General features: G+C 50.5%; 1 protein-coding gene across 4 annotated transcripts in view; it reads right to left on the bottom strand.

The window, feature by feature from the left end:
• LOC144721236 (uncharacterized) overlaps nucleotides 1-24598 on the bottom strand; it is a 218190-nt gene that overhangs the window by 136247 nt on the left and 57345 nt on the right. For 3 of the 4 annotated variants that reach the window (XM_078598691.1, XM_078598688.1, XM_078598689.1), the window contains exons 8-12: nucleotides 16652-16723; nucleotides 14932-15075; nucleotides 14535-14672; nucleotides 13964-14123; nucleotides 12224-12313 (exon numbers count right to left, since the gene is read on the bottom strand). In XM_078598691.1, the coding sequence (XP_078454817.1) occupies nucleotides 12224-12313; nucleotides 13964-14123; nucleotides 14535-14672; nucleotides 14932-15075; nucleotides 16652-16723 (604 nt within the window). The remainder of the gene's footprint in view (nucleotides 1-12223; nucleotides 12314-13963; nucleotides 14124-14534; nucleotides 14673-14931; nucleotides 15076-16651; nucleotides 16724-24598) is intronic. The other variant, XM_078598690.1, reaches the window with a different exon arrangement.

A 24598-nucleotide genomic window follows, 5' to 3' on the forward strand; every position in this document is an offset into this window, starting at 1 on the left:
TACAACCAACTCGACCTCCCAAAAGAAAATTACAACAATAAACAATGTAACGAAATTCTAGCCATTAACATTCCATCAATGGACGAATGTCTCCCCCACACACTGCATCACTTGTGAGGGGTTACTGGTTATACTTCACCAAGGGTTGGTGAGGGGGGGGAGGTGTGTAGACCCGCATTTGATGACACCACTTTCCACCGACGTTAGCCGTGGCCGGGAATTAAATTCAGGTCGCGGGTTAAAACCGCGCTGCACCATCCACTACCGCACCACCGATCTACCCCGGGGACAAATAATAATGCCGCATAACAATCATCAAAACCGTCAGTGGATTCTAAAGAAAAACAAGGGCAGCCAGAGAGGGCATCGCAGCAGGGATGCCGAGGCGCGGCGTTATTTGTCGGTGTTTGCGAGCAGCAAGCCCCGGTTAGAGAACGTGAGGCACGTGCGCCGCTCATCGCGCAGTTACGTAGCGAGACGTGCGGGACGGCTCGCGCGCCTCTCGGGCTCGGCAGCACGTTTTCAGTCGCTCGATCCGAGACCGCTGCGGTCGCGTTCCGCCCAAACAGCAGCTGCCACTGGGGGATGAGCGGGCAAAATGCGCTCATTAATACTAACAACTTGTTTGCAGCATTCGCCTTCACCGGCCGCCACTTGGTTTGGAAAGTGTTGTGATTTCACTATTATTTTTTTGCGGCTCGGAATTCACGTGGGAAATTAGCACGATGTAATGTCTTTTCATTGCCACAAGCAAATACATTTGGCATTTTGATATCGGAGATTGTTTTTTTCATTTTCAGCCGAGCGCCACAAGGGTTTGGAATGCTCGCACGAAATTTACCACCGAGTTTCCAATGAGACAATCCAACCTTGGCTTTTAGTGTGTCCCACAATTAGGGTGACAGAGCTGAATCACCAATGTTATCGACTAAAACGCGGCTATCAGGCTGAGCAATGGTTGCGGCTGAATAATAAAAATGCATTCACCTGGTGGTTCATTCCAGCCGATGATATAAAACGCCTTGCGGTGGCAAGCTCAGCACGTCTTCAATAAACCACACAACTTGAATGGTTAGTTCAACCATCAGAAGCCAACAATTGTGCACACATTTCCCAAATGAACGGCGTACACCGTTCGTCAAAATCGGCAAATCGAGCTGGTAGGCTTGATTTGTAGTTGTGGCGTCAATCTACGCTAAGAGCGCCCCCAATAGATGCCCTTAAAAGTTTGCGAATCCTTCGCTCGGGCAGTTTGAGCAGAAAGTTCGCAGTCGTTGCAACATTTCTTAATTATCTCTCCCCTGTTCAAAGCAATGCGGGGACGGTTCACTGAAGTGGATTGCTGCTTGGTTTATGGATTCGCTTGAGAATCACTTTGGAGTCATAAAAAAAACGGCATTGCGCTTCGTGAGACAATACTTTTGTTTCCAAGAAGATGAATCCCTGCAGTCACGAAAGCTTTAAATCGAGATTGCGTTTAGTGTTTTGTCCAAGTACGGGTCTATCGTGCCGTGTCCCGCAAGTCCGGTTTGAGATGAGGAACGTACGAACGTATCACAGCAGCCATGTGCACATTCTGAGGCAGCCATGCCTCGGGCAAGATACCATGCCCCTGGGGGTGGGGGGAGGTGTCATTCGCATATGCTAATCTGGCGCTCGGAACAAGGACGGCATTTGAGATTTTGGACTTTGGTGAGCAAAGACCGTCAGACTGTCCATAAATTCATTGACAAGTTGAGTTTTTTCTTTGTCCACACGTTCATGTTATCAGGGTTTGTCCAAGTCTCACTTACAATGGCTTGTTTTGACATGCATTGGAGACGAGTAATAATGCATGCGACCGATCAACTCTCTTGACTCATAACAGCCTCAAGGGAGTGGCGAAGCCTTTGTCAAGAAGATCTCCCCTCCTCGGGCCGCTTGGCAAATGCCTGAAGCAGTATTTGTACGTGTAGGTACAAGTCAAAGTGCCTGGAAAAACCACACGCATACAAAGAGATAATACAGCCTAGCAATACACTACCTTGCACAGGTAGACAAAATATATAACAAAGGATGTCAACAACGTAATCATTATTATTTGGATTTACAGAACATCGAAATACAAGTGCATTACCACAAACTCTCCTCACATCGACTTTTTTTTTGTTTGCCCGAGGTGGCTGCACCAACACAAAGTGAGGGTCTTAAATTTGGAGCTTTCGTGACTGCAGGAATTACTCTTCGGTTCTTTCGGTGAAGTCACGTATAAAGATAAAATAATAAATTAAAATGTAAGGCCTCGCCACAGAGACGATCTCCCTCTCTGTGCCTATGCGTTACTCTCTCTCTATGTATCTTGGTGATATATGTCTGCTTATATGTCTGTCTATAGTTTTCTGGTTAGATTTGTGTTGCTATTTCATTTATACCTGATGATGATTGCTTGTGTTGCAATCGAAACGTCATATGCTATTATTTAATTTATTATTTTATCTTTATACGTGACTTCACCGAAAGAACCAAAGAGGAACAAAGTGAGGGATTGTGGGTAGAGGATGGAGTAAGTCAGGTTGCAATGGGCCCGGGGTACCAGGCGCCCGCCTCAAAAGTCTTCACTGCACACTGTCCTGCGCACGGCTGTGTTGACGTAGAGAAGACATGTACAATAGATGTGTGTTGTAAATTCCTGAGAACACAGGCAGACATAGCTGGAAGCCAGGAGGATCTCTAGCCTGAACTTGAACAGGGTGGTCAACAACACGGATCGCTGCAGGGAGAACGTTTCTTATCGTGGGGCAGCTGAAGAGAAGGAGTGACCCTTCTCCGTTCACGTTCAGAACTGTTACAATACAGTGGAGACGTCATTCTTTAGGTCAGTGTATGAATGCGATTCACAAGATGACGACAATGTTGACGGCGACGACAATGACGACGTTTGCTTGAATGTGAAAAAAATAACGGGCTGATTTCACGTGTTTCCGAATGTTTATTTTTGTCAAATGTTTGGCAAAGACGAGGAGCTGTTGTCTCCCTCACCAACAACGGGGAGGCGGCGGGGGAGAAATCGCCAAAGCGCTGCGTTCTGACCAATTGGCCGTGCAGTTCTGGCCAAATGCAATTGTTTTTGGGGGGGGGAGGGAGGCAATTGATCTCCTCTGGACTGGGAGCTCGCGCCTCGTCATCGCCGCCATCGCTGCCGCTCGAGGACGAGGAGGTGGTGGTGGAATCTCGTGCTAATGAGCGGCAGACGGGGGCCGAGCGCCTACGAAGCAAACTCCGCAATGCCCCCCCACCCACCCTCTCCTACCAGCGCCCTATAAATTATTCTCTCAGCATAACCATCTGCGGGCCATCGCTACAGCAACCCCAATGCCTCATCTCCACGGCAACCGTCCCCAACTTTTAACCCCTTAGCGTTGGCGCGTGTCGCCGATGCAATGGGGGAGGCGTTGCGCCGACGCTTGGCATCGTGCTCAACGCCGACGACTTTTATTCTTCATTCGGAGAGTTTCAGAACCAACCACTGAGCGGTCATGAATAGGTGTCGGTCTCAAAATAAATGGCGGTGCGATTTCACTCGAATCAGGTTACATTTTTAGACGGATCTTCCCACGAGATGTTTTCCCAATCTACGAGTGCAGTTATCAGCGCGTGCGTGCGTGTGTGTGTGCGCGCGTCTCTTTAGCGCAATTGTGATTCTCTTGAGTGGAACAAACATTCACTCTGGTATAATTTGAAAAAAGCTACGTTCTCAGAAATTTAATTGGGTGATCTATTCTTTAGCTAGGCGATTGTCCACAGAGATTCATTACCCGTCTTGTATTGGAGACCTGGGCTATTAATTACATACAACCGATATTCATTTTTACAATATATCCCAGGGTTATTTGGTCGTTATTTTCATTACACTCATCTGCTGGACAAACGATGGCCTACGCCGATTCATCATGACCACGCAGGGCTTTTAATGCCTCCACAGCAGGCGGGCCACTTTAGTAATTACCGGAACCGCATAATGGGAAGGAAGGATTCAAATCACCTAAATCCATGGTCATGGTCCATGCGGCACAACCACTCACATTATCGCTAATTAAAATGACCTCCGCATTTCCTTAAGGTAGCCTATGTATGTGTGGCCAATAACACCAGAGCTACTCATACTCATGCCCCCCCACCCCCCCCAATTGTATTCCCATCGTGGCATTGGAACCGTGTCATGCGGGAAGGGAATTTACATTTGAAACTCTGCAGCTAGCAGTGCATCACACCGATGTCGGGTAACGCCCGGAAAAGTTACGTCCCAGAACTAGTCACTGCAATAGGCCCCTTTTGGCCACTTTACGTATCATTGCTTAAAATGCAGGCCAATTAAGTGACAAGTCAAATTGAATAGAAATGGCGGTTTGAGCGGACTGAAACCATCAATTCACTACAGTAGAGAACCCCGTTTAATCACGAGTGGCTCAGATCAATTCAGTATCTCATCGCTACCAGCTCAGTATTCGGACCCCTGAGCCAGCCAGCCACCCCGCCACCTCAACATGAATATTATAATAATAATAATAATTTGAGTTATTCTTCGTCTGGTGCTAACCTGGCCAGGTGGCACTGTGCCAGAGCACACGACTCAACCAGAAGGTCGCGGGGTTCAAATCCTGAAAAGGGGGAGTGTGTGACCCATTAAAACTAGCATGCACGTACGTACGTACGTAGAACTTCTTTCGCACCGTACGTAGCCCACCGTGCTAATCGGCGGTGCGGGAGAAGGACAGAGGCTGGCGCTCACCACCGGAACGTTGAGTACCCATCATCATGGGAAATAAAATGACAATATGAAAGTGATCTCGCTTCTGCATTGGGACACTACTGTGACTTCGCTTTTCATTGCACAGTGATATGCATCCCTGAGCTTTGGTGGTGGGGGGGGGAATTGCGGCAACAGAAGAGTCGTCCGGTCGGCAGGAGGCCACAGCAAGGGAGCGAGGGGGAGTGCTCCCCTGCGCGTGTCGGTAATCGCGTTCTTATCAGAGCTGCCTTCAAGCACGGCAGGACGCATCCCCGGACAAACAATTGGCGTTCAAGCCCCCCACCACGGGGGAGCGGTGGAAGAAGGCCGGGGTGGGAGGGGGGGGGTGCTGGAAGTTCACCGACAGCCCCATGGGAGAGACGACATTTGATTGTGAAATCGAGTCACGTCTGTGCTGGTAATGCATTCGCTCTGTCACATGACTGACCCAGGGAGCAGATCTATCACGCAGACAAACACACCCCCACGTTGAGCCGAATGCATTATTAATAAAAAATTACATTTTTTATATTTTTCAGGGGCGCTACGCCCGAGTCTCAAGGCTCATTCTCAGGAGGTCTTGCTTTTGGATGATTGGCCCAATCCCTAACAGGCATTTTTGGACAGAGGAGAGTGCTGCAGACCTCTGTGGTAAGCGTGGTAAGCGCTTTAAGCGAGCACCTATTTCATAGCAACACAAGGGTTCAGTGCTGATGTTTAAATTCCACTACCGGCACACTACCGTCAAGTTGAGTTGACCTAGAGCAGGCATGTAAAAAGTCCGGCCCGCGGGCCGATCACGGCCCGCGGGCAGATTTCATACGGCCCGCAGCTTCGGTCTTATAATGTGTTATTTATGGCTCGCCAGCTCTGTCAGAATAAATACATCATAAAACTCATGGAAATTTAAGGTATTCTATACAGTTTGTTCAATGTTATCTGACTGAATGAAAGGCAGAATTGCGTTTTTAGAGTTGTTCCCGTCTGCCTGAGTGGCTTATATTTGGTTACATTGTCATTTGAAAAATAAAGGTAATTGTGACAATGAAAATAGTTTTATAACAGTGTGTATTTCCACGTAACTTTTGTGGTTAAAACAATGTCAAAAGGAACTATTGGCCCCCGGGCATCTTCACTTTATCAAATGTGGCCCTCTTTGCAAAAAGTTTGGACACCCCTGACCTAGAGGATGCACAGGTTTAGGTTCAGATCCCACTGGTGTTGTTCTTTGCTGAGAAAGGAACTCCCATGACTAGTATCGTTGTGCTAAGCACCAACAAACATCACTCCCATTCCCGATCCTTTACAAAATCCATTCCACGCACTAAATAAGAAATTAATTACCAAACATACGCAAAACCACAACAGCAAAGTGGCCGATGATCGAATCAATCGAAATGTATCCGATCTCCTCGTCAGATCTCGAAAGGGTCAAGTCTGCATACTCCCTCCAATCAGCATGGGTTGGCTACGTACGATTCAACATACATCCATACAGATATTTATACTGGTAGGAACCTCCTGGTTACACCAGCCCAAAAGGGGATTATTGTGTCCATCGTGCAGGGAGGGGCTGGGTGGGGAGGGTGGGGAGGGGCTGGGTGGGGAGGGTGGGGCTGGGTGGGGGCTGGGATGGGGTGGGGCTGGGTGGGGAGGGGCTGGTCACCCCGTGGTGCCCTTATAAAACTCAACGTTTAACCTACTCACGCCGGCTTGTGCCCGCCCTCACAGTCGGCCATATTTGCGGAATACACCACGCCGCCGTTGACCCTGGCCATTGACCGAGCAACCCAACGTTCCTACCAGCTCCCTCCGCAGGAATGTGTTAAGTTGCAGTGCTACGTTGTTGGCAACAGAGGGCAGTGTAGCAAAATCGAATGCCGTACTGCACTTCTACGCTCCACGTCTTCACCAACACACCGATCGGCGTCACGAAAAATAACAAAAGAACCTCCACGGCCCGCACAGCATTAAAAAGGCCCGTATCCAGCAGTGGATTGACAAAAGCATGGGACATTCACAGAAAGGTTATAGGCAATTGGTTACAATAGAAATTTAAATTAATAAAAGGGTCTCAGTGCGACAATGGCATATGTAAGCATACTTAACCTTTTTCCATTACGATGATGTACGTCATCGGAATAGAATCGGTAGAAAAGCTTAAATAAATACGTTTATCGGTACCAAGGCTCCCACAAGGCCATGCGGGAGGGCGTGTGGCACGATTTGGCGCCAACTATCAAAGTGCGGTCGTGTCACTACAGTTCTCTGCGGTGAGTACAATGTCTTTAAAAACAATGGCGATTAGCCTTTCTGAACCACTTGCATGTTCTGAAATTCAGTGGTGAACAGGACACCCACCCTGCAACTTGCAGATGCCTCGGTACAGTAAAGAGTTAAAGGAATGTCGGGCTTGTTAACGTGTTAAAGGTTTGGTAGAATTGTCTGATAAGTCACCCTAACGAGATGTGGGTTCTGTATTGGCCACGTTGCTGCATCTATCGCTAGTGGTGTAAATTGCATTCCGAGCTACAGAAAACTGTGCACCCTGGCAATGCAATTAATTATAAGGGCCACAATTCAGCTTAAAAATCGATTATTTTTTCGTCTCAACTTTACCATCTCATTTGTATATTATTGTTTGTGTTGTTTCTAATGGTTTGAGTGTCCATATACTTTTCTTAGAACAAAAATTAAATCATCTTACAAACAAAATGACTCGTACGTATTTAAACTTCTTTCACACCGTACGTAGTAGCCAACAGTGCAAAATCGGACTCATGAGTGCCATTGGCCAAACACCCCAATATCGGACCAGAGCGCTTGGGGGAGATCGTTGACACCGGTTTGGGCTATTTTTCCCCACGTGCGTGTCTATGGCTTCCCGCACCTCCGTGCGAAAACTGTGCGTTTCTAACTCGACGGCGTTTTCAGACGCCATGTGCATGAATTTTGCAATCAAAAAAATGAACCCGTAAAAACAAAGTTTTTCACTATAAATCCTTTATATGCGTGGCATCGGTTTTATTTTATTATTCATTTCTGTTTTTCTTGAGTAAGAGTTTCATTTTTATCACATTGGTATTTTAAATTAAATATGAAAAAAATTTTTTCCTAAAAAGTGGAAAATTTTGGAAAAAAATTTTCACGAAAATAAATTGTCACGCACAATGAGTCTGTGTGCAAAATGTCAGCTCGATTGGATCACGGGAAGTGGGTTAAAAAACGACCGAAAGATTTGCACGGTCGTAAGCGCGCAAGCAAGCAAGCAAGTGAACTTAATATAAAGGATTTAAAAATTGCGTGCACTGGCCGCGCGTTTGCGTGGGATACACGTCTGGGGGTGGCGCGCGGGGTGGGAGGGCTGTGACGTCAAGGCGACGCGCGAGCCTGGGCACGACGCTGTGGGATGCGGGGTGACGTCATCGCGCAGACGTGTGCCGTGACGTCACCCGTGTGGCAGCCAGCCAGCCAGCCAGGCAGTAAAACTTTTTTTCCCAGCAACAATATATGATACGATTGTTACTTATTTAACGTTATGAATAAAATCATCTTTCATTCATTAAACTCTTGACTGTAAACAGTTTTCAATCAAGCTTGCCTTGCTATTATAAGACAACAGATAAGAGTGACTCATCTTCTTGGTTCTTTCGTTAAAGTCACGTAGAAGGGAAGCAATTAAATAATAAAATAATTATTCTATTATATTATTTGACTTTATTATATTATTTTATTTTATTATGTTTTATTTTTATTATTTTATTACTTCCCTTATACGTGACTTTACCGAAAGAACCAAGAAGATGAATCCCTGCAGTCACGAAAGCTTTAAATCTAAAAAAAAGAGTGACTCAACAACAACAAAAATCCCATCGCAATGGGATCTGTCACTCTGCGAGTCTGCAGGGCCAATGCTTTCCAGCAGCATTTGTTCAAGCAGACAAACCTTGGACTGGCTTCAACTTTCTCAGTCTTATCCTCAGGGTGTAGACTTCATATAAACATACGGGTCACAATCGTACAGGTTTGTGACAAGTGCCGTGTATACAATTATACATTCACATTTAAACAGATTACAGAAACTATGAATACACCGGCAAGCTAAGTGGCGAGGCAGCCAAATAACACCGCTCACATTGCTTCATCATTGTTGCCGTGAATGGTGCGTATTGCCCTGCAGCAGTCTGGCCGAGAAGCAATCAACACAGTTGACAACGGAGTCCGGAAACTGTGGGGGTCCTTGCACCGAATGAGCTGACACAACACACAATGTCCTATCGTGGACAAACAATGTCACGGAACATTATACGTGCGCACAAATTAGCCGGACAGCGGGCTTAGTTTTGCCGCCTATGGATCTTATCCGCCTCCCATGGAAGGCAGGAATGATTTTGACCTTAGTATCAGCTGTATCTCGTTACTGCACAGTCAGTTCCTGTAGGCCTGTGGGTCTATCGGAATTCGCACCGTGACAGCACAACTTTTCCACTTCCCTCCCCAACTTTCCATTTTCATTTCCAAAACGTGATTGTAACGGGAGCCAGCAAACCAAAAAATTTCGAAGCGACTTCCAGCTTAAGACGAGCAAAGGGGCAGCACTTGACAAATGCTCGAAAACTCCACATTCCTACGACAGGAAGAGTCTATCGATGGGACACAACAACCGCCGACTTCTCACAAAGTGGCACTAATTCTATGGAGCCCAAAATGATGAGAAGCAGAGTCGACCACTGACCAGGATTTGCGATCGCAATCTTCCAATCTTGAGCCGCGTGCTCGAGCCACGCTTCCATTGTGATACAAAATGGCCAAATCATGTGAAATGAACCACGATGACGTCACAGGATTACAAGACAATGAAATCAGGCAGATGTCCTCAGACCACCGATGATTAATAATTAATTAATCAGAATCCATGAAATTTAACTATCATTACAGATTACAACAAATTACTACAGAAGCTAGTATCACAATTTTTACACAATGAGCGGATTAAACGTACTTATGTATCAGTTTCCTTGGAGACCACTTCCTATATCCTGACATCCTTTGTCATTGTGGGTGCGAATAAAGTAACAGATTCACATTTCAGTGTCATATAAACTCCGCAACATCCTCGCCGACTTTACAAGACGTAATTTTTCAACAGGGTTTGGTTCAGCATAGTTTAATGACCAAATGCCTTTTTTCAATTAATATAGATAATCTCTGTAGCTCTCTGGTGGGATTTTCGTCGGCAAAACGTCAGGCAAACGGCGCGTAGTATGACCCAACCACCCCTCATCGCAGCGCTATGCAGCACAAACGCAAAAAAAAACCTACGCAGCAGTAGAAGATTTTCTGGAGGTTTCATCTGCCACAGGGGCATACACCAATATGCTGCTGACAATTATTACTTAGCACTGAAATCTCACTGATTTGATACACAAAGAAAATCATGACAAATTGAAGCAAATGGCTAGGCTATCCATCGATGGAAAGCAAATCCACCAGCCAGCCATGATGTCACACGTGACGCATCTGAAGCTAAAACAACTGCGTCTCCACAGCGCGGCTCATAGCGGCATCTAGAGGTGATGAATCACGCTCGGTTAAAAAGACAGTGTCCCGCTAAAGGGCTACAGAAGAATAAAAACCATAAAACGTCATAAGACCTCACACAATTTTCAGCTATAAAAAGCTATTCTATAAATTCTCTATAAATCATCCAAACAAGGCTTGTAAAGTCAAATCCCTGCTCGTGGCTTAATTTATGAGATACAGAATCAGAATCTTTATTAATCATGGAGAAATCTCATGAGCTGTGAAGCTCTTTTTCACAGATGACCAATAGTTTTCACAGACGCAATTACGAGATACGAATGTATGCGAGATGCAATTAGATGTCTGCTAAATCAGATACGTAAAATGTTAACAAAGAATACGTTTTATTGAAATAAAAACGGACCGACTTCCACCGGCCTCTCCTTTCACACCTCTTTGTACTCCGCCCGCCCCCCTCCCTCCTGCCGGTGGCCTCCGCTGGAGCACAGGTGGCTTTCGGTCAAAAACCCTCCGTCAACCTCTCGCTCAATGAGAGGTCACTCCTTCTCCGAGGCTGTCGAAAATCATCGGAAACGCCCTCAGCACTGGTCCTCCCCAACCGCCTCAAACGCCACCCCCCCTGTTAAAGCCCAGCTTTAGGACTCGCATCTTATCCTCTGCCGAGGACTGTTTCCAAATATCCTAGGAGCTTTTATGACATCTCCTACCCACCCATAAGTTGGAGGGGTGGCCGGGCGGCTCAAGAGTTCAGAGCGCTCAGCTGGTACCGGTGAGATCCTGGGTTCAAATCTCGATTTCAATCACCTACAATTAATAGCAGGGTCTCAATTGGAACAAGTTTATGGTTTCCACCTGGTTACTAATGAAGATGCACAATAGTTAAGGACGTCAGGGTGGAGAGACGTTCACTACCACGTCTTGTATACAGGAGGATGTGGGTTCGATCTCAACCCTGGTGTCAGTATATTTTAAGTTTGCATGTTCTCCCCATGGTCGTGTGAATTTTTCACCAGGTTCTCCGGTTTTGCCCTTCACATTTAGAAACATGTGTCTCGAGTATTTGGCTGCGATACATTTCCACATGATAAGCCACTTCGTTGAGCTAACATTTGTGGCCACGGCGCTTCTGAAAAAAAAGTATACAGCTCTGTGGGCCTTACTTGGGGAAATCGTTTAGTTGAGTTTTATTTTGTCTCATCAAAGTCAAACCAATATTTCAAACAACCTCATAGTAGAGTGCAATCCCTACTCTGTGCAAAGATTAACGAACGGGTTAGCTTACCGCTCTACAGGGTTTCCAAAATAACCCTTTGTCTCGCGACGGAATGTCGAGAGCACAATGGGAATAACTTAGGAAAAGATCCAAAAAAACATGTGGTCGCATTTAAGCCACATTATACAGTCATACAGTTTAGCACTGCAGTGTAAAGGACACGGACACAAATTTTAGCTTATTCCTTCAGGAAATAATTTCATGGAAAACAAATGGGAACAATTAATTGTTCACATAAGTGAACACATAACAGTTGAGAAGACAAAATTATTGCATAGAGTTAATTATAATGAGCCCGAGCAGAAAATATCTGCAGCGGTTTTTTTTTCTGTTTGCAGACAGGGAAGTGAAAAATTATCTGCACGTCCAAAAACTAAATAATTTACAACCATGCAAAATTAAATGTGAAAAAAACATTTCTATTTGAGTGTTTAAATACATGTGCATAATATAACAAGTGTTTTCAGTTTCATTTTACCCAAGCACGGGAAACTCTAAGATTAGGAAACAAAAGTTTGTGTGCGCGTGCGTGGAGCGTGTGAAGCGGCGGCATGCTGGCGAGCGCACTGCGCGACAAAACCCGGCGATCAGAGTTCGATGCCCGGTCACACGCGATCGTTCACGCCAACAAGACTTGCCTGGCGAGGGCTCCGTATCGCCTTCCGTCTCAGTCTCTTCTCCGTCAACGTCCCCGTCCCGTGGATACCTTCCGCCGTTCTTCAGCAGCTCTGCGATGATGAAACGACATGGGGCTTCACACACACGTTCTAGAATGCTGCTACACTCATTGACAGAAACGATCATTCATACACACACGTGTTATAGAATGCTGCGACACTCCTTAATAGGCACGATGATTCACACGCGCACACGTTCTAGACCGCCGTGGCTCACAGGCACGATAGTTTACACGCACACACACACACATTCTAGAACACCGCGATATTAACGGACAGACACGATAATTCACAGGCACAAACATGTTATACAATGCTGCCACACTCTTTAATCGACACGATAATTCACACACATATGCTATGCTGTAGAACACTGCTTGACTCATCAGACATGATTAATCGCATGAGCGCACACACACACTACACGTTCATCCCAAGGCATGCACATTCTAGAATGACACAATACTCTTGAACAGACACACGGTCATTCACACGTGCGCAAATACACTTTCATAGTGTGTGTGGTAACGCGCCCACAGCATTGTGAGATGCAATTAGTATGAGTAGCGCTATATTAGACTGAAATTATTATTAACATGTGATGTGCTGGCAAGAGTTGGGAGAACACCCAGATTACGTGAACCTCCTCACCACCGCAAAGCGGCTGCCAAATGGCGGTACAGCAAGTGAGATTGTGAGCCTTTGCAGAAGCGCGAGTGTTTTTCCAGGTATTCCAGTTTCCTCGCACACTCCCTTATGGAACTGGCCACGTTACACGTTGCGGTACATAGACACACGTGCACATTGTGATAATTACTCTCTGGTATGCAGACAAAAATCCCCCGTATAGCCCGAATAGACTGTTGGGGCCAGAGCTGTTAGCGAGCACCTATGAAGGCCAGTACGACACACGTGGGGGTGGGTGGCCAGCACCACGCCCCGCCGCCTTTGCTTCCCGAGTGGCGAGGTTTACACACCGCACAAGGTACTAATTTAAGGCCGAGTCAACCTAGGGGAGGCCCAGGACCGGTTCAGTTAATCGGCACTAGTGTTCGCCATGAGTGGGAATCGGCATTGGGTCGCTGGGTTTGTAGCGCAGCGTGTAAACGGCTACACTACCACTCCCCACTGTGCAGACACACACACACGGCTATAAATGTTTGGCATGCAGGAGAACACCAGCATGGCTAAGCTGTCATCTCCCAGCCAAACTTACCAGCCCAAGCCAACAACACCTAATATACCCAGGCAGTCCCTCAATCGGGTGCTAACCAGGTTCAGGCCTGCATAGCTTCCGGGACCTAACGCAATTCTGGTACATTCAGGGTGACTCGGGTATGTGTACAGAATACCACACTTTCTATAAACCGATTGCTGTGGTCCAATCATTTAAACTGGGTCCCACCACAGGAATATGGAATTTTAACCGCTGGATCAGAGCCATCAAAGCACACAGAGTTATGCCCCATTGTTCACTGTTGAGGCAGGAGACACTTGACTGAACTGACTTGCCACCAAAGTTGGGATCCATGAGCCGCCGCTGCTCCCATCACAGTGTGGTATATGTGGCGGTGTGGGTGGCGGTGCAGGTGGGTGGCGGTGCATCTGGCGGTGTGGGTGAGAGGCGGTGCGGATGGGTGGCATTGTGGGTGGCGGTGCGGGTGGCGGTGCGGGTGCCGCGTCCGTGGGTCCCACCCGTACCGTGCGCCTGAGCGAGCAGGTCACGCGTGCGGTCGTTCTCCGTCGTCAGCTGCTCGATTCGGGTGAGGAGGGCGCTCTCGTGCGTCTCCATGGTGGCCAGACGTCGCTCCAGCTCCTCCTGCGACGACTCGTCTTTCAGCGCGGACTCGCACAGAGCGGCCTGCAGCACGAGGGAGGAGATCGTCGTAGGGCGACAGAGACAATTCTACAGGCACAGTGGCACACGCCTCTGTCATCCAGCTCCTGGGGGGCTCGCGCATGTTTGTGAAACTCCCAATAAAGCTGCGCTGTGAGGTACTTGCCGACCCATCCCTACTTGACATCTGTGAAAAAGAGCTTCATAGCTCATCGGATTCCTCCTGCAGTCTAAATACACATTCTGATTCTGATACATGAGGAGGGCAAGCATCAAGTGGGTTCGTGAACCCGTTCGTGTAGATCTTTGAGTGGTTACGCCCCTCGTATTCTGGACGAGTTTTTTTCTCCATCTTCTCTGGTTTCCTCCCTCACGTAAAACACTCCTTAAAAATGTATTGGTCAAACAATACGCGTGCGCGAGAGCGTGCGTCACCTGCAGCTGCTCCTCCAGCTGCGCCACGCGCTGTGCCGCCCGCTCTCTCTGCAGCGCGAGCTCCTTGATCTCGGCCTGCGACGCCTCCTGCACGGCCTGGAGGTGCACCAGCTCCTCATCCGAGCAGCGCAACGCACACTGCAACAAAGACAAAAGATCCCACGTGAAGCCTTAAACGGGCCGCTGGGGCAAGTGCCGTTGGCGTGTCGCAACATGGCGCACGAGGGGGTGGCGTGGCCAGGACCGCGCCCAGCAGCCTTCGTCTCCTCAGCGGTGATGTCCATACACCGCACAAGATACTCATTTAAGCCCGAGTCGACCTAGGCAGAGGCCTAGGGTCAGTTCAGAGGTTCAGCGCGGGGCGTGTACGGTGGGAGCGCCAGCGAGCGCGACGCACCTGCGCGCTGGCCAGCTTCTCGTGGGCCTCCACTTTGTCCTGCAGCGCTCGCCGCAGCGCCTCCTTGGCGGCCGTCTCGTACTGCCCCTTGTCGCACTGCAGCAGCTCCAGCTCCTTGCGGAGGCACTCGTCCGACAGAGTCTGCTGCGCACGCACAAGGGGGACGCGCGAGAGCGAGCGAGCGAGTGAGTGACGCCGGTGGTGCATGGGATAACCCCCCCCCACCCCACAACCACCAATATGATAGCTGCGCTGAGAGGTACACAAGAGTGGGCAGTACAGAGAGTGGGTTGGTGAACCCGATTGTGTAGATCAGGGGTGTCCAAACTTTTTGCAAAGAGGGCCCACATTTGATGAAGTGAAGATGCCCGGGGGCCAATAGTTCCTTTTGACATTGTTTTAACCACAAAAGTTACGTGGAAATACACACTGTTATAAAACAATTTTCATTGTCACAATTACCTTTATTTTTCAAATGACAATGTAACCAAATATAAGCCACTCAGGCAGACGGGAACAACTCTAAAAACGCAATTCTGCCTTTCATTCAGTCAGATAACATTGAACAAACTGTATAGAATACCTTAAATTTCCATGAGTTTTATGATGTATTTATTCTGACAGAGCTGCGAGCCATAAATAACACATTATAAGACCGAAGCTGCGGGCCGTATGAAATCTGCCCGCGGGCCGGACTTTAGACATGCCTGGTGTAGACCTTTGTGGTTGTTAAGCCCTCGTATCCTTGACAAGTTTAGTTTTTTCTCCAGGCACTCCGGTTTCCTCCCGTATGCAAAGCACTCCTTAAAAAATTGATTGGATTAAACACCGCAACGCAGGAGGACCCCTGGGTTTGTGCGTGTGTCACCTGCAGCTGCTCCTCCTTTAGCGTGAACAGAACGACGCGGCAAGAGTTGTTAGCGAGCACGTCGCTACTGGGCTGTAGGAGTGTAGGAATTCAGGGCCATGTTTGAAAAATTTGACGATCCACAATCGCTACGTTTTCTAGAAAGAAGGCTTCAGTTAAGAGTAGTTGGATTCACCGGATGAAACAAGTTAATTATCAAATTCACTGTGCGACCAACTGTGGAGAGATACTTTTATAAAAAGAGAAAAATTGTATTGGCAATGCCGATAACGGCCTTATATTGCAATTGCTGCTACTCTTGACGTCAACTGGATGTGCACCCAGCTCACGGGGCATTAGAATTTTGCATGTCGCCCCTCTCAACACTACGATGCCAACACACACAGGCACATGGACAACGGGTTACCAATACACACATCGTAGGAAGTAACTCGGCTTCTTAACATACACAGCTTAGTTGTCAAATAAATGCATCCAAATGCATTTATTTGACAAAGTATAGGATGATATTTTTTGGAAGGATGTACAACCGATTTTACTAAACACCTTTATTTGACCAAGTGGTAGAGAGCCTTGATTGTGCCCGCAGTCAACCTTCCCTCGGTGGGAGGCCGATCATTCACCTCGGCTACCTCCAAGTCTGGGGCTCCCTTCCCCCAGCCACCCATGCTGTCGACTACCTGGCTGTATTCAAGTCCAGGATTCAAAGACCCTCCTTTTCTATCCTCCATCTCTCTCTACAAAGACAGATATGCCCCCCCCCCGCCCTGTTTCTTGAGAAACGGCATCTTGAGATAATTGCATAACAGCGCAGGCTTAATGTGAAGAGAGACAGGCGATAATAAGACTCACCTTAGAATAGGCCATGAGTCTGTTCTCCAGTGTCTCCAGACGGGATAGCAGCTTATCCTCAATGATGAGAGCCTGACACGCAGAGGCAGATACGACGCTGCCTCATTCAAAAATATCACTGCTAATGACAGCTTTACACACCGTCTTTCTTACATTTTAAGAGCACCAAGAATTGGTTACATTTGCAGCGACTGAATCGGAGACGCTAAGAGTTGGAGGCACTCTGTTTATGAACGCGCACCAACAGGGTAACACTTCTAAATAATCCGTCTATAGGTGACGACGGCTCCCAGTCAGGTCAGCTGTTGGACCGCCTGACTGGCGACGCCGAGATGGTGAAGACGGAGACGACGGTGAAGACTCCAGCAGCAGTGCGACCGGGATCCCCCCCCCACTCCCCACGACGACAGCCCCGAGGTCCCCTCTCGGGGCCCCCCTCTTATACTGTCAGCTTGGCCTGGCTCCACCCCTGGCCACGCCCCCTTTCTAGAACCTCCCGGCGGGTTCTTGGCGTGCCCCTTTCCCCTTAGATCCCCCTCTGGTGTATCACGTGGCCTGCTGACGTCAGGGCTGCTGTAAGCTGCAGATCCCCTTCCCTTTCTAGAACCTCCCGGTGGGTTCCTGGCGTGCCCCTTCCGTAACCTTTCACCTTAGATCCCCCTCTGATGTATCACGTGGCCTGCTGACGTCAGGGCTGCAGTAAGCTGCAGATCCCCTTCCCTGCCAGCAGCCAGCGCTATGCTGCTACATAGCTAATTCTATGTCACTACACATTTTTTGTTACGCAATAGATTTCACGAACTTATCCCTGCATTAATCTATGACCCATCATAATCGACCACGACAGTGCATAATGAGTTTTATCTATAATGTTATTGTGTTCATTGTTTATTTAAGTTTGCGAACGCAGGAAAGCCTCACCGAGTCTCAAGACTCTTTTTCAGGAGGTTCCTTTATGTGTGTATGTGTAATGCGGGCGTAAGCGACCTTCCGGAGGTGACGTCACGGGGGGTGGAGTCATGTGACGTGGGGGTAAGGTTCGGGGCTTTAAGCGGGTAAACCGGAAGGGGAAGGTAGTCGGGGTGTGAGCGGAAAAGAGTGAGGCCACGCGGGCAAGAGTGGAGAGGGGGGGCGCCGACGGCGATCGGGAGCCAACCCCGAAGATAAGAGGAAGCTGCGGAGTGGTGTGCAGCTGGGGAGGAGACAGCCAGGAGGGCTGCGTGTTAGAGGCAGCGGTGTGGCTGCCAGGAGGAGCTGCGGAGAGAGAGAGAGAGGGGGCTGCTTGTTAGAGGCAGCGGTGTGGCTGCCAGGAGGAGCTGCGGAGAGAGAGAGAGAGGGGGCTGCTTGTTAGAGGCAGCGGTGTGGCTGCCAGGAGGAGCTGCGGAGAGAGAGAGAGAGAGCAAGAAGCTGTGAGAGCTGCGGAGGGAGAAGAGCAGCAGAGAGTACAGCCAAGGGGGGCTGTGTGAGAGAAACAGCAGCGGAGCTGCTGTTGTGGATCGGGCCGACATTGGAGTCAGCACCGTGGAGAAGCTACAGAGTAAAGACAGCCGTGTGGGTGTACAGCACGAACCGAATAATAAAGGACACTGGGACAGACATCGTGGTCCAGTCGTTTATTACACTGGTGTCGGAAGTGCAACGGCATGTCGAAACAAGTGAGGAAGAAAGTTAATCCGGCGCCTGCATCGGCTTCTTCGTCCGACGACGACGAACTCCCTCCAACCACGGATCCTGTTGGGGTGGTGGAGGAGAGCCAGGCTGAGGCGACCACGGGAACGGGTGTGGAGGATGTTGGCGCGGTGGCGGGTCCGTCGACATCATCAGACGCGGATCAACGATGGCAAGCGATGGCGGTACAACTGGAGGCACTTCAGGACGTCCTGGCGCATCTATGCCATCTCGTCGCGCCAGGGACGATGGATGATGCAAGTGGTGCTCCGCGGGCCGCCACGTTGCCTGTCCTGCCGCCGCCATTGCCCACGCGGCAAGAGGCCGCCATTTTGCGCGCTCCGTGGCGCCAAACCGCCATCTTGGCCACGCCGCGGGCCGACGCCATTTTGAATTTGCCATCACAACCACCACCATTGGAAGACGGCGGGAAGAGGAGTCGGAGTCGCCACCTTACAACAGTTAAAGAATTTTCCGTCGGTGGGGACTGGAGCGCGTTCGCCTGCCGCTTCTTGGCGGCGGTACGCACAGCAAGATGGACCGATGCGGAGGCTTTGGAGGTGTTGCCGACTCTCCTGGACGACGAATCTGTCCGATTCTTCTGTTCCATAGCGACCGATAAGAAGGCAACTTTATGTGGTGTTTTTCAAGAAATGGCCGATGCTTATGAGCCACCAGATGATGCGCATCGGCGATTCGCTCAACGACAACGAGCACCAGAGGAGTCGCCCGTGGCGTTCAGGGGTGCGGTGCTGGAGCTGGCCATGGCAGCTTATCCTGAGACGCCACAGGACCTGCTGGAGCCTCTCATATTAGGGAAAATGTTGGAGCTGTCTCGGGATCTAGGGATCCCCATGCCTGTGTGTGGGCATGAGAAGCTAACTTCCCGGATGGCTGCTAAGTGTCTCGATGCGCAATTCAACCTCCGTCGCTGGAAACAAGTGACGGCGTGGACGGGGGAGCCCGTCAAAGAAGAGGAGGCGCTGGGGTGGAACCCTGCGCAGGCCGTCTATGTTCCGGATGACCGGGGCCCTCAACAACTGACGGCCGCCTCCGCTCCATGGACGGGACGCGGCGGGCCGAGACCGCGCGCGGTGCTACCAGAACGGGGCCGTCAGGAGGCGAGGCCTGCGCTTCGGCGCAACGAGGCCGAATGTTTCCGCTGCGGGCGTAGGGGCCACTACGCCAGAGACTGCTGGGCCCGCTTCCCGGCTCCGCCGCAGCAGGAGGCCTCGGCACCGGTCAAGTCGGCTAAAGATCCTCCGAAACAGGCATGTCGGCACGCACCAGACACTCGGCAAGGCTTTCCACCTCACCCACCACCTGTGTTGCGCGATCCTATTGTTGTTGTTAAAGAAAGGCCATCGACGGGGCCTTGTCATTCAGTTACGCAGTGGCGCAAATTGGCACGGAGAGTTGTCGCGGCCGCTACGGGTTCGTCCACTGTACCGGGGTCCATACAAGGTGTGGACGTGCGCATTTTGGTCGACTCGGGCGCGTCTGCGACTATTATATCGGATGTCATTTTCCATCTGTTGGGCATTCCGTCGCGGGCTGTGCGTCCGGTTTATGGGTCGTGCGTCGCTGCGAACGGGGGTAGCATGGGTATCGTGGGTCAGGTGGATGCTAAGATATCTATTGGGGATGTGTCGGCCTCGGGTGTTGTGTTGATATCGAGATCTTTGGCGGTTCCTTGTTTGTTAGGCACCGATTTTTTGGCTAAGATGCCCATTTTGATCAAAATCAATGAGAATTGTATTGAACTGCCGGGGGGCCGTCAAATCTCGTTTCTGCCGTCGCCCTGGGGGCGACCTGCTTCGGCCGTACAAGTGCAGGCGCTGTCCGTCGCATCTGTGGACATCCCACCTGGTACACAGATGCTTATACCCTTGCGGTATCGGAAGCCCCTGCCTGATCGGCTAGGAGCAGTAGGGGTCTTGTTGTCACCGTCCGCCACGATAACAACCGGGTTGGCGTTAGTGGGGGCACAGACCATCGTCCGGCCGGATCAATTACCGTTTTTACAGGTGCTTAATGCGGGGGGAGAAAACGTCCGTGTCCCGGCCGGTACGGTTGTGGCACATGCCACTACGGCGTTTGCGACCCATGATTGTCCACATAGCCGGGGAGTTGTTGCTGGGGTTTCCGAGCCAAGGAGTTCGGATGATCGTTGGGTTGCTCAATTATGTGACGAAAATTCTTCCCTGTCCATGGAGCAACGTGGTGCGCTGCGTAAATTGTTGTTGACATATTCCGACGTGTTCAGCTCCGATGATTTGGATTTGGGCCGCACTTCCTTGCTTTACCATCACATTGAGACGGGCGATGCTGCCCCTATTCGATTAAATTCGCATCGGATGAGTCCTGCGGAGCGAGAACACGTACGGGGGGCAGTGGAAGACATGTTGGCTGCGGACATTATATCGCCATCTAACAGCCCATGGGGCGCTCCAGTCGTCTTGGTTAAGAAGAAGGATGGCAAATTGCGATTTTGTGTTGATTTCCGCAAATTGAATAAGATATCGGTGGCAGATGCGTACCCCCTGCCGCGTATGGATGACTCCCTCGACGCATTGTCGGGGGCTAAGTTCTTTTCCACACTGGACCTCTCTTCGGGATTTTGGCAGCTTCCCCTTGACGAGTCCTCACGGGAGAAAACCGCATTCCGTACGCCGCAGGGGTTATTTCAATTCAACTGTCTCCCGATGGGATTGAATGCGGCCCCTGCTACATTTCAAAGATTGATGGAGCTCGTTTTGACGGGGTTGCAGTGGGAGACATGTCTTATATATTTGGACGATATCATTGTCTTCAGCCGCACATTCGATGAACATTTGACGCGGCTAGAGACAGTGTTCACGAGGATGCGTTCTGCCAAATTGAAATTCAAACCAAAGAAATGTCACCTACTGCAACGGTCCGTCCGCTATTTGGGGCACATTGTGAGCGCTGAGGGAGTGTCCACGGATCCGGAAAAGACGGCGTGCGTCCGGGATTGGCCGACTCCGGCCACCGTGGGGGATGTTCGGCGGTTTTTGGGATTTGCCTCGTATTACCGAAGATTCGTGCCGGGTTTTGCGACGATTGCGAGGCCTTTGCATCTCCTTACGGGTAAAGGACGGAAGTTTGTTTGGGGACAGCCGGAGGAGGCGGCCTTTCGGAGTCTGCGTGATCTATTGGCCACGGCCCCAACATTGGATTATCCCGATTTCGATCGCCCATTCATTCTTGATACGGACGCGAGTGACACAGGTATTGGGGCGGTGTTATCACAGTCTAAAGGGGGTGTAGAGCGTGTCGTGGCGTATGGTAGCCGAGTCTTGTCTCCTGCGGAAACCCGCTACTGTGTCACTCGCAGAGAACTATTGGCGGTTGTTTTTTTCCTACGGCAATTTCGACCATACCTCTACGGTCGTTCTTTTATTGTGCGTACGGATCATGCGGCCTTGCAATATGCCCTTAAAATTGACCAGCCATCCGGACAGTTGGCACGTTGGTTGGACACGCTACAGGAATTTTCCTTCCAAATTCAACATCGGAAGGGAGTGCGCCATGCGAACGCTGACGCACTTTCCAGATTACCGCGGCGCGCCCCTTGTAAATGTGAGTCGGGGACGCATAGGTGTTCGCCGATTCCAAACCCCCCTCAGCCGCTCACGTTGGCCGTCGAGAAGTCGGACACTCCGATGGAACCGGGACCGGCTGACGGGGTTTTGAATCTGCCGCGGTCTGTTTGGATCCGGGAACAGATGATGGATGAGTCATTGGTGTCCTTGCGGAAGCGGTCTGCTAAGGACGATGGGAGTCCGAGTACGGCTGTGGGGCCGCAAACCGCTCTCCGAGATGGTCTGCTTATGTGGCGGGAGGGGTTCCAGGAACGTTGGCGCCTGGTGGTACCAACGTCCTTGCGGTTCGAGTTGATTAGAACCCTCCATTGTGACACTCTCTTACATTTAGGGGTGCAGAAGACCTTGTTGACGTTGCAACGTCATTATTTTTGGCACGGCATGGCGACAGATGTCGTAGGGCACGTGCGCGCGTGCCCTGCGTGTGCACAACGTAAGCCGCCGAAACATCCTTACGTGCCGCCTCTCCAGTCGATTCAGGTGTCTCGAGTCAATGAATTGGTGGCACTGGACATATTGGGACCTTTTCCACCATCGGCGAGGGGTAATAAATATTTGCTGGTAGGGGTTGAGTACCTCTCCCGTTGGCCGATGGCCTGGCCGTTGCCCGATCAGTCGGCCGCGGCCATTACCGACGCCTTTTTGTTTGGGTATATTATGGATAAGGGGGCGCCTGAGAGACTCCTCACGGACCAGGGCAGGAATTTCTCTTCTAAATTATTGGCGGAAGTGTGCGCGGGCCTTGGGACTAAGAAAGTACGGACATCCCCATACCATCCGCAGACGGATGGTATGGTTGAACGGCTGAACAGGACATTGTCTGCCATGCTTTGCCACACCGTGAGTGAACAACAATCAGATTGGGATCTGCACATCCCCGGGGTGCTTTCGGCGTACAGGATGACGCCTCATGCGGCTACAGGATATTCGCCGTTTTACCTTATGTATGGTCGGGAAAACGTGCCGCCGGTGGATGTGCAATTGGGAACTGGGGTGAAGGGACCTCGTAAACCACTTCCTGAATACATTCAGGACACGGTTCGCCGAGTCACGGAGGCGCGGGAGAATGCCCGCGTGGCTACGGCCAAAGCCCAGGCCCGGAACGAGCGATATGCGCGACGGTCTGAGGGGGAGTGCCCTTGGAAGGTTGGGGACCTAGCCTGGCTTCATTGTCCACAGGTACGTCCGGGGACCTCGCCGAAATTGCACAAACCCTGGCATGGTCCCGTACGCCTCATTGCGGTTCCCAACCCACAGACAGCACGCGTCCAGATTGGGTCTCGTCGCTGGGTTGTGCATACGTCGCGCTTGAAACCATATGTTGCTCCCTTACATGATGCGTCATCCCCCAATGTTGCCTTGCCGGGGTCTGTTGCTGCTGACTCTCCCCTGCCTGCGTCCATTGATCTCGCTGGAGCACCTGTCGTACCTGTTCCAGACAGGCCGGCCGTGACATTGCGGGGGACGAGGGGCCCTGCTCGGAGGACGCCTGCCAGGTCTGCGGGACCTTCGAGCCCTGCAGCCCTTCCGACCCAGCTGCGGGCACGGTCACAGGACAAGCCCAAGACTAACTCTTTAGGGACACGGGACGTCGGTGGACTTCCAGCTGCGACAGGGGGATTACCCCCTGTCATTCCTCGACTTTCATCGCGTTCCCGTTCTGCGAGTGGGCCGCCGACCGTCCGGGACGGGCCGGCGACCCGCACACGTTCCAAATCGCTTACGTTTCGTTGATTGTTGCTGTCTTGTTATTTTTTTCTTACAGTTGTATTTATTGCATGCTTTTGTACGATCGTTGATGTTCATTGCGTTGTTGTTGTTCTTGTTGTTACATTATATGCTTAGTGTCCTTTAGGGGGGGAAGCTCGGTTCGCCGCATTACGATTTGCTATTGGTCAGCCGAGGTCGGCTGGGATTTTTCTACGGGGGAGGGTGGTGTAATGCGGGCGTAAGCGACCTTCCGGAGGTGACGTCACGGGGGGTGGAGTCATGTGACGTGGGGGTAAGGTTCGGGGCTTTAAGCGGGTAAACCGGAAGGGGAAGGTAGTCGGGGTGTGAGCGGAAAAGAGTGAGGCCACGCGGGCAAGAGTGGAGAGGGGGGGCGCCGACGGCGATCGGGAGCCAACCCCGAAGATAAGAGGAAGCTGCGGAGTGGTGTGCAGCTGGGGAGGAGACAGCCAGGAGGGCTGCGTGTTAGAGGCAGCGGTGTGGCTGCCAGGAGGAGCTGCGGAGAGAGAGAGAGAGGGGGCTGCTTGTTAGAGGCAGCGGTGTGGCTGCCAGGAGGAGCTGCGGAGAGAGAGAGAGAGGGGGCTGCTTGTTAGAGGCAGCGGTGTGGCTGCCAGGAGGAGCTGCGGAGAGAGAGAGAGAGAGCAAGAAGCTGTGAGAGCTGCGGAGGGAGAAGAGCAGCAGAGAGTACAGCCAAGGGGGGCTGTGTGAGAGAAACAGCAGCGGAGCTGCTGTTGTGGATCGGGCCGACATTGGAGTCAGCACCGTGGAGAAGCTACAGAGTAAAGACAGCCGTGTGGGTGTACAGCACGAACCGAATAATAAAGGACACTGGGACAGACATCGTGGTCCAGTCGTTTATTACATATGTATGTTGAACTAATCTGAGCTGCAGGGGAAGGACAACTAACCACAAGAAGCAGTTCTA

This window comes from Lampetra planeri, chromosome 11 (assembly GCF_965212315.1).
Source record: "Lampetra planeri chromosome 11, kcLamPlan1.2.h2, whole genome shotgun sequence".
Taxonomy (NCBI): domain Eukaryota; kingdom Metazoa; phylum Chordata; class Hyperoartia; order Petromyzontiformes; family Petromyzontidae; genus Lampetra; species Lampetra planeri.